Here is a 14,540-nt window from a genome sequence, read left to right on the forward strand (position 1 = left end):
TTCAGCCACCTAAAAGAATATAGAAGAGGCGCCTTTGTCGTCTTTGAAAGATTCAGACTTTAAAACACTTTTTAATACACCCACAAGATAGGATAAAAGTCCAACTATTTCCTGCTCCAGTAGTGTGAGTGTACCAAGTTCCTCCTTTCCTTGGTGAAAGTACCAGGCCACAGTCTGAGGAGCTGCAAGACCCCATCTACTTCTGACAGTCTCTTTTACAAAGCTAGAGAGCTGAAAAAATGAGTGTCTTTTCAGGAGATCCTCTGGAAGCCTCTTTCATGACACTCAAGCGTTCCCAAGACACAAGAACCACCTGTGAGAGTAACCAAGATTTCTGAAGGGAAAGCTGTGTCTTTCAGGTGATACCAATAAATTCAGAAATGCATATACAGACAATCAAAGATAATATACACTTAACAAAGCATAGACTATGAACACTTCATTCAACTCAAACTATAACTGATTTAAAAAAAACTCACAATTTTTAAAGTGCTCAATTATAATAGCATCAAATACTAATTCAGAACATGAGAATATTACCTAAAAGAAATTAACCAGATCAGAGAGAGAGAGCCAGAACACAAAAGCACCTGGTAAGATACCCTGGGAAAATGTCAATGTTTCTTTAACCTATCAATTAAAAAAAAAGACTATCTAAATTACTTAAGAGTTGATTTTTTAAAAAGAAATAAGAAATAAATCAAAATGGTATCAAAACCAAGTAAAAGTCAGCCTGAAAATAAACATGTGGATAAATAATATTTAATAAAGTCCAGTAAATCCTAGAATTAATGGTAGAGAAAAATTAGCTTCAGCTGATACCTCTCTCCAATAAACTAGTTAATCACACACGGGACAAAGGGAGAACAAAAAGGAAGCCACATACTCCGGCTAGCTGGAGAGGCAGCAAACTTCATGTTAATGACGAGTAGACTCTCCTGTACACATGGCACACTTGTGAAGGTTAAAAGTGAAAATATTCCTTAATACACAATAAACACACTGGAGACTGTGATAATCACATAATTTGTAAACTTTTAAAATCAAAGCACAAGCTAGGCATTGTGTGGCACATGCCTGGCATCCAAGCACTTGCTAGGCTAGGTAAAGGGATCTACCCTGGGTGGCCAGTCTGGGCTGCAAAGCAAGATCTCTATCTCAGAAAAACAAAGAAGAAAAAAAAATCAAGCACATTTTAGAAAAAAATAAGGGGTTGGGGGACTTTCGCATGTCACTTGTCCAACAGTTTAGCTAGTAAACAGCACAAGACAAACCTACCTCTCCAGCTTCATCTCCTGTGACCTGCTGGGATGACTGCTTCAGAGCTGACCGCCTATTCCCTCCAAATACATCTCAAGCTTCCCTCTGGTGTGAACCGCTCACCCAGTGCTTCCTGTCATGCCCCTCCCCCATTCCCATGGAAATACTAGCTATCCTTCAAGACCCAGTTCAAATGTCATCACCTCTGGGACAGCAGCTCCCTGCCCGGATGGATGTTCAGTCTCCCTCCCCGGGAGGAATGCTACAGGACTTTCTTTGTACCTCTTCTTTGGAGATATTTTAATTCCTCTGCAGCCATTTCCCCCCACTACAATCACCTCCTCCCTTTCCATATCATATCTGAAGACCCTAAGAGGCAGAAACTCCCTTACCCATCTGAATCACCTAGTAAACTAACATGAAAAGCAGAAAATAATTCCATTCCAAGAGTATGGTGAATAACTAAAGGAAAGCAACTGGCTATTTAAAGGAGCCCTTATACTGCCTCCGAATGACTGAGAAACTAGGAAACTATTAAAAAGGTGTGGGGGGGGGGACCTACCTAAAAAAAAGTTCCCAAGTCTCAAGGAAACAGTTGAAATAGAAATTATAAATTTGTTCAACCTATTTTTATAGCAGGTTTATTACCTGTGACCTGGAAACTTATAAAAAGAAAAATAAAATATATTAGTTTGAAAACATTTATGGAAGTATCATTAAATAATAAAACTCTGGAAATCATGGCTGTGCTGCATAGTTTTATGTCAACTTGACACAAACTAAAGTCATCTGAGAGACCAGAACTTTAAGAAAATGCCTCCTTGGTCAATTTCTTTTGTGTGTATATGTTTCTGTTTGTCTGTCTGTCTGTCTGTCTTTCATTTGTTTGTTTGTTTGTTTGTTTGAGGGAGGGTTTTTCTGTTTAGCCCTGGCTGTCCTGGAACTACTTTGTAGACTAATCTGGCCTCGAAATCCACCCACCTCTGCCTCTCTGTCTGTCTATCTCTGTCTGTCTGTATGTCTGTCTCTCCCTCCCTCCCTCCCTCCCTCTATCCCTTCCTCCCCCCACCTCTCCCTTTTACTCTCCCTCTGTCTCCAGAGTGCTAGGATTAAAGCCATGCACCTGGCAGTTGGCATTTTCTTAATTAATGAGGGAGGACCCAACCCATAGTGTGTGGGGCCACCCCTGGGCTGGGAGTCTTGGGGTCTATAAGAAAGGAGGCTGAACAAGCCACGGAGAGCAACCAGTAAGCAGCACTCTTCCATGGCCTCTGCATCAGTGCTTGCCTCTAGGCTCCTGCTCTGTTTGAGTTCCAGTCCTGGTCTCCTTCAGGGATTGCACTAAGGAAGTGGATGCTAAATTAACCCCTTTCCTCTTCAAGTTGCTTCTGGTCATGGTGTCTCACCACAGCAACAGTAACCTAACTAAGGCAATGGCATACATTTTTTGATCACAGCACTAGGGAGGCAGATGTAGGTGGACCTCTGTGCATCAGAGGTCAGTGTGGTCTACAGAATGAGTTCCAGGCCACTACATATTGAGACCCTTTCTCAAAAAACAACCACAAAAAAAAACCAATCTGGAAATCACCTAAATGAACAAAGAAGTCACATTTGCATAGAAAGTCAAACTTTATCACATCTACTCTTCAGCCAATTAAAGTGGCAAGTGTAATGAGTGTGTTCATGTGTAAAAGTTGGAGCAATCATCAACTGATCTCAGCTAGCTAAACCAGGCATGGGTGCACATCTACAATCCCAGCTCTTAGGAGTCAGAGACAAAGGATCCCAAGTTTGAGGTCAGCCTTACCTACATGGTTCAACCCTGCCTCAAAGCAAAAGATCTAAAAAAAAATGCTGGCTTAGACCAGCAAGATGTCTCATCAGGTAACTTGATGCCAAGCCTGATGACCAGAGTTCAACCCTCAGGACCCACCTGGTAGAAAAAGAAAACCCACTCTGGCAAGTTGTCCCCAGCCCCTCTGTCTCTCTGTCTCTCTCTGTCTCTGTCTCTCTGTCTGTCTCTCTGTCTCTCTCTCTCTCTCACACACACACACACACTCACACAAGAAATAGTTAAAATAAAAATGCATACAATATGTACAACTGAGGAATTTAATGAGTGCAGGTTCTTTAAAGTGTTTATACATCAAGACTGTCCTGAAAAGTTAACTACTCAGAGAGAAAAGGTCACAACCCTTGTCCACTCTTTGTTCCGCTCCCCACACCCTACTTAATCCGACTCCTCTCTGACATCAAAGCAGAATGCCCCAGACAAAGACAGGGAGAAATGTGAGGCAGAATCAGCATTTTCAGATTTGGCCCTTTATCAGGTCTCAGAACACCTGCTCTTTTAAAACAGAACTCCATTCATGCAGGCATGAGTTAACTCAGCAAATAGGTATAATCAACTTCCAAACAGCTCTCCTGGAATCTGGGACAACAAAACCAGGGAATAGAACAAGAGGTATCAATCAATCAATCAATCAATCAATCAATCAGTCAAACAGCTCAACAGAGGAACACCATGCCTAGTATTAAAAATCTAGCAAACTACCTGGTGAAGTCATGGATCTTAAAAGACCCACAATCACTTTACTAAACCAGCATAGTCCCTAACAATAACCTAAATTTGTCTTTATGAACACTCAATCCTCAGCAAGGAAGCATCTCTTTTTAATAATGAACATTACAGAAACCCAGAACCAATCAAAATGCAGTTATGAAGCCCATTCCCAATGGATACATCTACAAAGCACTCCCACACCTAAGGTTCAAGGAACACTGTGGAAGAGGGAGCAGAAACATATGCTGAAATTGGTACCAGGAAAGCCCAGGAGGCCTCTGCCCTACACAACTATAGGTAGTTTTCTCCAAGGAAGAGCTCACCAATTAGTTATCCAACACCGACCGATCAGGCCTGAAAACGTACACTGAGTAACACTGCACAAACTGACTGGGTTATATTTAGGAATATACATGTCTACACACATACAGATATGTAACAATCAATGAAAAAGGAGGCCATGGATTTGAAATAGAGCACAGAAGGGTATAGGGAAGGGTTTGGAGGGAGAAAAGGGATGAAAGAAATGATGTAGTTGTATTAATTGCAAAAGGAAAGAAAAAAAGTTAAAAACAGATGCTGGTGGAAAATATTAGTATTAGGTGGCAACAAGAAACCTGCATGGTTTTTCAAAATTGACACTTCTGAGAAGATCAACATAAACAAAATTTCTTCTCAGGCCCCACTTCATTGTCTTCCCATCTATGTGTTTTCTGGGTTCAATTTCTCAAATGTCTATCATCCATCATTATTTCACCCACACTTCTTGGCGCTGGTGGAATCAACCACTCATATGGGGAAGTGTCAAGGAATCTGAAGAGCCCTAGTAGGCTGGACTATGGCAAACAGGGCTCGGGCAGGCCTTGCCCCTCCCCCACTCTCTCCGTCTTGCTAAACTGTTAGGCTGCATTCCTAAAGGCCTCCTCCTTCTCCTCAGGCTGACTACCAAGATCCAGCTATCCAAGTATTGAAGTCCAGCAATCAAGAGTCCCCTTCTGGCTACCCTAATTAACATGCTCAACTAAAATTAACTAAACACCTCTTCCTAACACGGTTTCCCTCTTTATTTGACCACATGTATCTCTCTATCCAGTGGCAGGGAGTCCTTTGTCCCTCCCAGGCAAATATCCCTTCCCCCTCTACCTTGTTCCTTTTCCCTTTCCCCTAGTCCTCTGTCTCCTGTCTTTGTCTCTTATCCCTGCCCTTTGTCCCTCTGGAGCAAATAAATCTCCTTTGTGAGAGATTTGTTCTTGGTGTGTCCTGTGCTGATTCCAGTCCATACTTGTGGACGTGACTCTTCTTTTTCCTTTGGTAGGATGTCACGAAATAACCAGAATAGTCTTCAACTTCTCAGCTCAAAGCTCCTACCTCACACTCCTGAGTAGCTGAGAATCAAGCATGCAGCACCAAGTCAGGCTTGGTCTTCTTAACTGTACTGACAACACACTACCCCATCAGTATTGTCAGCTCAGAAGCCTGCACAGGGTTTCCCTACTAGGTGAACGAGAAAAGGATGTAAATAAAAAATTGTATGATGTTGGTAATATGTATAAAAGTGTACAATTCATTAAAAACAATTGACATTGCAATTAAGCCTGGTATCCCCAGTTATTCAGGAGGCTGAGGAAGGAGACTCATGAACTTAAGGGCTTCCAGTCCTAGAGTGAATTCAAGGTAAGTCTGAGTCACTTAGTGAGACCCTGTCTCAAAATACAAACATTAAAAAAAGAGCAGGAGAGGAGTTCTGTAGCTAATAATACTGTCTGTTCTTCCAAAAGAATAGAGGTTCGATTCCCAGCACCCACACAGTGGCTCATAACTATTTGGAACTCCAGTCATAGGAGTTCTTCTGGCCTCAGAGGACACCAGGCATACTTGTAGTTCATAGACATATATGCAGACAAAACACCTATACACATAAAATGTCTAAGTAAGCTGAGCATGGTGATAATGCCTTTAATTCCAGCAGTTGAGAGGCAGAGGCCAGGGGATCTCTGAGTCTGAAGCCAGTCTCATCTACAGAGTGAGTTCCAGAACAGCCAGGGATACACAGAAAAACCCTGCCTCAAACAAAAACAAATAAATTAAATAGAATATATTAATAAATAAAAAAATTAAAAGTAAAAAATAAAAATAAAGACAGGGAATATAGCTCATAGATGGAATGCTTGCCTAACATGAGAACCCCTGGGTCTGACCCACAAAAAGACTGCACATAATGTGACATTTATTATACAATGCAGACCAAAAGCACAAAGGGAGTTAAAAATAAGAAAAGTCAAACAATTAAAACTGGCATAAGCCTCAGAATAAATTTCATTCTCTGAGTATTGTAATCTTATTGGGAATTTTTGCAAGCAAAAAAAGTGAAAGGAATAGAGGCAGATAGTACAGACTATACCTGTGAACTTGGATGCTTCCCTTGAATCCTTTGGGAGGTTAAGGCAAGTAAGCACTGAAGTTAGAAGATAGCAAAACTTTGTTGAGATAGAGAGAAACTACAGTCAAGATGAACCTTAAAGATAGGTAGCATTCATTTATTTATGCTAGGGAAACATCAATAGTCTGTCTAGCCCTTACAGCAGGTAAATATGGTAACAATTTTAAAACAAAATAAAATCATGTAGGTAGACTAGCGATATAGGCTGACGGTACAGCAGATATATAGCATGTGTAAGGCTCTAGACTTGATCTCTAGAACTGGAGAAAAAAATTAAGTATGCATTTGTGTGTCATTGGGCTGGAGGTACAGCTCAGAGGTAGAGCTGAGTAAGACCCTAGGTTTAAACCTCAGCTCCACAAACTAAGAAAAGACTACCAATCAACCTTGCAGAAAAGTGACAAAAGGGATATGTGAGTCTGACCAGACAAGTTAAAGAGCAGTGTGCTAAAGGCAAATTGAAGACGGTGAAGGTACAACTCCAGTTAGCACAGACAGGTAAACTTGGGAAACAGGAAGATCAGACAGAATATATAGTAAGCAAGGGCTATTGGCCATTCTATGTTAGTATTCTCTCGCTTTCATTTAAAGGTGTATCAACACATAGTGTAAATGTTGTGTCCCATGACAAGGGTCTCATGTAGCCCAGGCTGACCTCAAAGTACACAGCTACAGATGACCTGTAGCTCCTAATTCTCTTAGGCCTTACTTACAAGTACTCTGTCCAGGGGTTGGGGATTTAGCTCAGCGGTAGAGCACTTGCCTAGCAAGCGCAAGGCCCTGGGTTCGGTCCCCAGCTCCGAAAAAACAAAAACAAAAAAAAAAACAAAAACAAGTACTCTGTCCAGTCTATTCAGTGCTTGGGTTTGCCCAAGGGATCCTGAACGCTAGGCAAGCTTTCTACCAAGTGAACCACATCCCCATCCCGGGCTGTAATTTAAGAGTCTCTTTACCACTTCTGTGTCTGCTAAAACAGCAGAGACATTCTTTTCGAGGACACTACCTCAGAAGACCTTACTTTTTCACCTGAGCAGTTCTAAAGGACAGCAACAGTATTAGCTATTGCTTTGATGAACCAAGGGAAGCATCCAAGTTCAAAATTCAATGTAAAACCAATTCAAAACCTCCAAGTAATCATGGTACAAGCACATAAAGTAGACATGGTAGTAACTTATCTATAACCACAAGACTCAGAAGGCAGAGACAGACGAGTTCCAGACCAGCCTACTACCCAGCAAGAATATTCCTCAAGGGGGTTGGGGATTTAGCTCAGTGGTAGAGCACTTGCCTAGCAAGCGCAAGGCCCTGGGTTCGGTCCCCAGCTCCGAGAAAAAAAAAAAAAAAGAATATTCCTCAAAGGCTGAGAATACAGTTCAGTGGTAGAGCTCTTGCTTAGTATGGTCAAGGACCTGGAATCAATGTCTAACATTGCAAAATAAGGGCATAACCTGTCTTTCCTTTCATATCCGCTTCTTCTTCTTTTTTTTCTTTTCTTTTTTTCGGAGCTGGGGACTGAACCCAGGGCCTTGTGCTTGCTAGGCAAGCGCTCTACCACTGAGCTAAATCCCCAACTCTCATATCCGCTTCTTGAAGGGCCTTCACACTAACAGATGTATATATGTTCCTTACACATCTTCCAGGACTGCTAAGACCATAGAAAACAACCCTAATGAAATTATTAAGTTCTTTTTGTTGTTTTGTCTTTAATATTTTTGAACATTTATTATTTGTATGTGCATGGTATTTTGCCTGAATGTATGTCTGTGCATCAAATACATGCAGTGTAGACAGTTGTGAGCCACAATGTGAGTCCTCTGGAAAGGGAGTCAGTCATATGCTCGCAACTATTTTGATGCAGGGTCTCATGACACATCCAAAGCAGGCCTGGAGCTTGCTATTCAGACTGAGCTGGCCTCAAATTCATAGTGATCTTCCTGATCTGCCTCCAAAGCACTGGGATTAAAAGCACAGGCCACGGGGTTGGGGATTTAGCTCAGCAGTAGAGCACTTGCCTAGCAAGCGCAAGGCCCTGGGTTGGGTCCCCAGCTCTGAAAAAAAAAAAAAAAAAAAAAAAAAAAAAAAGCACAGGCCACCATGCCTAGCTTAATAGTTAAGGTAGAAGCTGTCCAACCACCTAACCAGCAGATGATTTATTTTTACTTTTAAATTTTTAATTAATATATTCTATTTAAATTGTTTGCTTTTGTTTGAGGCAGGGTTTTTCTGTGTATCCTTTACTGTTCTGGAACTCACTCTGTAGACCAGGCTGGCTTCAGACTCGAGATCCCCTGGCCTCTGCCTCTCAACTGCTGGAATTAAAGGCATTATCAGCATGCCCAGTTTACTTACACATTTTGATGCTGTTCTTCAAATCACATAAGGACAAAGCATAGGCCCAACCCTGATAAATTCTGTATTTTAGTGAGGGCAGAGGACAGACAGACATGTGCTATGTAATATTACTGGCCAGCAATACAAACAACAACGAAAAAAGGCAAAGTAAAGGGTTAGAGAATGAAGAGGAAAGTTCAAGTAGCAGGCATTCTAAGAGGAAGATGTGCCTAACCTATAGCACGGTGACAATGAAAAAATAAATAAATAAATAAACTGAAGACCTGACCAGGTCAGGCCAGGGTGGTCAGAATAAACCATTAACATCTCACTTTACAGATAAAGAAGGTAACTATATTTATTTTAAAAAAATAATAAATAAATTAAAGTGAGAAGCAGACAGATCTCTTTGAGTTCAGGGCTAGCCTGATATATATTGTTAGTTCCAGAACAGCCAAGTCTACATTGAGACCTTGTCTAAAAAAGGCTTATTAAAATTATTAAACACATTGTATATTAGAAATATTTTGTTCTTTATTTTATTTTGGATTTTTGAGATAGGGTTACTCTGTGTAATAGCCCTGGCTGTCCTAGAACTCATTCTGTAGACTAGACTTGCCTCTAATCACAGAAATTCACCTGCCTCTGCCTACCGAGTGCTGGGATTAAAGATGCAACAACACCTACTTATATTAGATATCTTATTGACTCTGGTTCATTCAACAACTGTGTACCTATGATGTCCCAAGTACTATTCTAGTTTCTGTTCACAGAGTGTTGGGTCAAGAAAAGAAGCCCAGGGGTTGGGGATTTAGCTCAGTGGTAGAGCGCTTGCCTAGGAAGCGCAAGGCCCTGGGTTCGGTCCCCAGCTCTGAAAAAAAAAACCAAAAAAAAAAAAGAAAAAAAAAAAGAAAAGAAGCCCAGTGCTTAACGTTTATGGTATTGTGGTAGTTTGAATATGCTTGGCCCATAGAAAGTACTACTGTTAGGAGGTGTGGCCTTATTGAAGGAAGTGTGTCACTGTGGAGGTGGGCTTTAGAGGTCTCCTCCTATGCTCAGGCTCCACCTATTGTGGAAGAGAGCTTCCTCCTAGCTGCCTGAAGATGCCAGTCTTTCCTGGTTGCCTTTGAATCAAGATGCAGAACTCCTTCTCCAGCACCATGTCTGCCTGCATGCTGCCATGCTTCCTGCTATGATGACAATGGATTAAACCTCTAAACTGTAAGTCAGCCCCAATTAAATGTCTGCCTTTATAAGAGTCACCTTGGTCATGGTGTCTCTTCATAGCAATAGTAACTGTAACTAAGGCAGGTATAAAGGACTTTTCAATTCCGAGGTTAAAAAAATTTTATAAAATTGGAACTGGATCTAAATGTATATGCAGGGCCCTTAGTTCAATTCCAGACTAAAACAAAACAAAACAAAAAACAAAAATCACAATGGTAAGTGCATCTTAAAATATGAAGAGACATGAGGAAGGGACATTCTTCTGGTGGTCTATGAGGACAAAGGTGATAACTGCTTCTTCTCTATTGAGGAAATGAAAAAGGAGAGAGAATAACTACAAAGGGAACAGTATGTGCAAAGGGCAGGGAGGAGTACAGTCCATCTCTGGAGGAAGCGAAAGAGGGCAGGAGAAAGAAGCTGCAGGAAATGTGGTTAGAGAAGGGAGGGGTGGGGGCACAGGCAGGGATAGGAGCATAGGCAGGCTTACTCAAGAGTTCCTCACCCAGCATAATGAGTTGGGACTTTATTCTAACTGCAATGGAACCAGGAAAAACAAAAAAACAATAATGATGCAACCTTCTTTTTAATTTATTTCATTATAATACTTAGGACTCTAGCAATATGCTCCATATTTTAAGTAAGAAACGTCTACATTTTCCCCCAGGGACCCCCTAAAACTTACATAAACTGCAAGGCCCATATTACTAGCTTCTTCCTTGAATGAGTAAGTGCTATGTTAAGAGTAAGCACTCAAAGTATCAGGAGAAAAGCAACCTTGACAGTTTTACACCAAAAATTCTTCACTGGGTATTTTCTTCTTTCTCTTCCTTACCTCACATTGTCTCCTGTTTGAAATCAGCCATGGTGTAAGCACAAAGATCAGAAGCACAAGGGATCTTTCTGCTGACAGCCCAAGATAGGAGAGGCTTTGCTTGAGAAACATGCCCCAGGGTGAGATGTGAAGAGGTGTACGGTACACTGTCCCCCCTCGCCCCATTAGTGCTAGGAAACAAGGAACAGTCGTTTGTCTCCAGCAGCCCACACAGAAATGTCTCCTATTGTCACCCAGCAATGAGTCATGGAGGTAGATGCAGATTGCACAGAAAACTAAGCTAAAGGTTGTTTGTCCAGAGGCATCTTAACACACCCATGACCCATCAACCGACATGACCTGCCAAGGTCTACCAGCCTTCTCAACAACCAACACAAAGCTCCAGACGTGGACTGTTCCGGAAGATTCATTTAATCACAACTACTATAAGTTAGTCCTATTATTAGGACTACTTGTTCTGATAAAAATAAACAAATAAGCCTACGCCCAGAGAACATAAGACACTTGTCCAGGCTCACCAAACTGCAAGTAACAGAGCCCAGGCTTCAAATCCTGTATGATCCAGCACACAATCTCTGTTTGAACTACTGTTAAGAACCTCACAATCCCATCCAACTCAGAGGTAGTTTTCGCTTATATTCCTGAGTCTGTTTCTTTTTTACAAAAAAACTTAAAAGTATGGTAGCATTTGCCTTTAATCCTAGCATTTGGGAGACAGAGGCAGTTAGACCTCTGCAAGTTAGAGGCTAGCCTGGTCTATGACCAGAACAGTCATGAGTTCCAGGACAGCCATGGCTACTTAGTGAGACCCTACCTCAAACAAACAAACAAAAATATTAAAAATTTACTGTCTTTTTATGTATGAATGTGGCATGCACACTACACAGTATTTGTGTGGTGGTCAGAGGATAAGTTTCAGGAGTTGATCCTCTACATCCATTACAGGGTTTGGGGATTGAACTCAGGTCATCAGGTTTGCACAGCAAACACTTTACAGAGCTATTCCTCTGAATCCTATTTAGTTCTTCTCATGAAACCTACCTTCCCTTTTCAAGAGTACAGCTAGAATGTCAAAATTAACAAGAGAATGACAACAGGTATTTCCACTTTCAAAACCAAAGATTTGAAGATAGATAGGGCCCTAACCTTTGACAGGAATCTATAGTGAACAAAGCATATCCTAAGGGCTGGAAAGATGGCTCAGCAGTTTGAAAAGTTAAGAGCCCTCACTGCTCTGGCAGGGGCAGGGGACTCGAGTTCAGTTTCCAGCACCCACAACTGCCTGACTAATCCAGGGAATCTGATAGCTCTGGCCTCCAAGAGCACCCACACTCATGTGCACATACCCACGCAGACACACACAGACACACACACACACACACATACACACACACACACACACACACACACACACACGCATCATTAAAAATAATATAATTTACATCCAACCATTGGACTAAAGTTGGGGACCCTATGGTTGAATTAGAGGAAGGATTGAAGAAGCTAAAGGGGAGAATAATCCCATAGGAAGACCAGCAGTCTCAAGTAACTCAGAACCCAGGGAGCTCCCAGAGACCAACCAGGAGCATACACTGGTCTGTTCCAGGCATATATATAGCAGAGGTCTGTCTGGTCTGGTCTCAGTAGTAGAGGATGAGTTTGGTCCCTTAAGAGAGACCTGAGGCTCCAGAGAAAGGGGAGGTCTGGTGGTGGTGGGGGGTGGGGAAGTAAGGTCTCAGAGGCAAGGGGGAAGAGGAATGGGATGAGGTACTGGGGGGGGTTGAAGGGAGGGGCAACGACTGAAATGTAAATAAATAAAATAATAATAAAAATTAATGATTTAAAAAAAAAAAAAGCTTGTGCTAATTCTATGCCAGCCTGGGTTACACATATAGACCCTGCCTGTCCCATTCCACCCTCTCACAAAAACATCCATCTTGAAAAGAGTTGCCTTGAAAGAGGGGAGGGGGGCTTGCTGTCTGTTTTACAAGGGGTGAAATGCTGTACATACAAACTGAACAAATGCTAGTAATGCTGCTCAAAGACATATGTTACAAATCCAACGTCAAGGGCAAACATCAAGGACCTAAAGAAGAGATGTGTTTGAAGTAAGTCTTAATCTGGCTAAGCCCACACAAGTCCACCACTACCAGCCCTGCGTCACTACAGGTATCAGTGAAAGTCACCATACCAACAGGTCCTGAGTTATTAAAATCTAGGGAAAGGGGGGAGTTACAATAATTTCCAAAGGGCAGAATACCTGACCCTACTTTCATTTTATCAGATACCTCTCAAGTCTCCTGACGTCAGATAAAAGATGAAGAAGGAACCCAACAGGTGGGCCTAGAAAACCCACCTTATGAAATAGACCATTGTCTGACTGTAAGCAATACTGGCTGCTTGCAGATATCGAGCAACCCTTGGTTTTGTTTCCCTGGTCATCGTTCTTATGCCTCAAGTCAATTTCCGGCTCGCAGTAAACTAAGCAAAGCCAGGAGAATAACTGGTGTGGGGTTGAACTGTTGCATGAATGGTCAGATGAGGAGAGACTCGTCCCTCGAGCAAGGTACTTCTCAAGAAAAAGGCCACGGATAGGGAGTCCCCAAAGTGAGCCGGGGGAAAAGCCATGGGGAAATCTGTGAACACACGCCCCCGCTGGCCAGGCGATCAACCGGCCACAAGGCCCCACAGGTGTCAGGCACCAAAAGTAAATGGGGCTCACCCTTCCCAAGTCCACACTCAGACCCCGAGGACGCCTCCAAGACTAATAAGAAGCGAACTGAATTTGCTCTGCGTCCTGTTACAGGCCAGAATCCCAGAGTATGCCCTTTAGGTAATAGCTGGGGGGGACGCATTAGGTTTCGTTTTCTTGGGCGAAGATTAATGTTGGTGGCCAGGGGCGACAGACACAGTTGGGAAAGTGGGGGATCGGGACTCGCAGGGTGCACGGTCGGTGAGTCAGGCACACAATCAGTGCTTAGTCACTGATAGCCTGGCGGTCGGAGTTCCTCGCCCCCCGCCAGCCGGGCCGTACGTGACGGAGCCTAGCCTGGCGGTGGCGGCCTCCCGGCCACTCCCGGTACTCACTCGGCCGAGCTGGTCCCGTTAACCGCCGAGCCATCGGGGGCTGGGTTCAGCTGGATGGGCGTCGGCTTCTTCTTGGGCATCTTGCAGCCGGGAAACAGCCTGCAACTCAGCAGGGAGCGCGCGGCCGCTTCTCGCTTCCTCCCTCGGCTCTGCCCAGAGTCGGGGCCGCTCTCTCTCTCTCTCTCTCTCTCTCTCAGCGCTGCGCTCCTGGGACCCTCCGCCCAACCCACGCGGAGAACTAGCTGCGCGCGCTCGCCGGCCCGGGACTCTCGCCTCAGCACACGCTTTCCTTGGGCTCGGGCGGCCCTTCTGCGCACTCCCCACAGCTCGGCTACAGCCCCAACCCGGAGAAAGTGCGGCCACCGCTGCCACCGCACAGAGACTCCGCGTACAGACGTCCCAGTGAGGGACTGGAGGGCGAGGGAGGGGCGGGGAAATGGGTAAGCCCCGCCCCCACGGGGAGCTGCAGAGCTTCCCTCACGCCCGCCTGACTCCGCCCTGTAGCTTTGCCGACAGCCAATGGGGACTAGCCTCAGCGGCAGATGACGCGGAAATACGTCACGGGAGGCGCGGCGCGCTGGCCTGGGGCGGGGTTAAAAGGAGGCTTTCCAGGCGCCCTCTGCTGACTAGCGGTGTCCAGGTGAATGCTGTAGGGAGTTCTTGCACGCAGGTCATCGTGCCTTTGCGTAGGGCTGCTTGGCCTATTTATCTCAACTCTTCTCCCTTGGGCTGGATCATTTTGACCCAGAAAAAAGTACAAAATAAAGAAGAAAAGGGCCCCTTTTCGTGTCCTAAGG

At 43.7% G+C, this 14,540-nt stretch overlaps 1 protein-coding gene across 1 annotated transcript in view; it reads right to left on the reverse strand.

Moving 5' to 3' along the window:
* Map2k1 (mitogen-activated protein kinase kinase 1) overlaps positions 1–14,149 on the reverse strand; it is a 70,367-nt gene extending 56,218 nt beyond the window's left edge. The window contains exon 1 of the mRNA XM_032909280.1: positions 13,744–14,149. Coding sequence (XP_032765171.1) covers positions 13,744–13,823 — 80 coding nt within the window. The 5' untranslated portion in view covers positions 13,824–14,149. The remainder of the gene's footprint in view (positions 1–13,743) is intronic.
* Positions 14,150–14,540: the final 391 nt, after the last annotated feature.

This window comes from Rattus rattus, chromosome 8 (genome assembly GCF_011064425.1).
Source record: "Rattus rattus isolate New Zealand chromosome 8, Rrattus_CSIRO_v1, whole genome shotgun sequence".
Taxonomy (NCBI): Eukaryota; Metazoa; Chordata; class Mammalia; order Rodentia; family Muridae; genus Rattus; species Rattus rattus.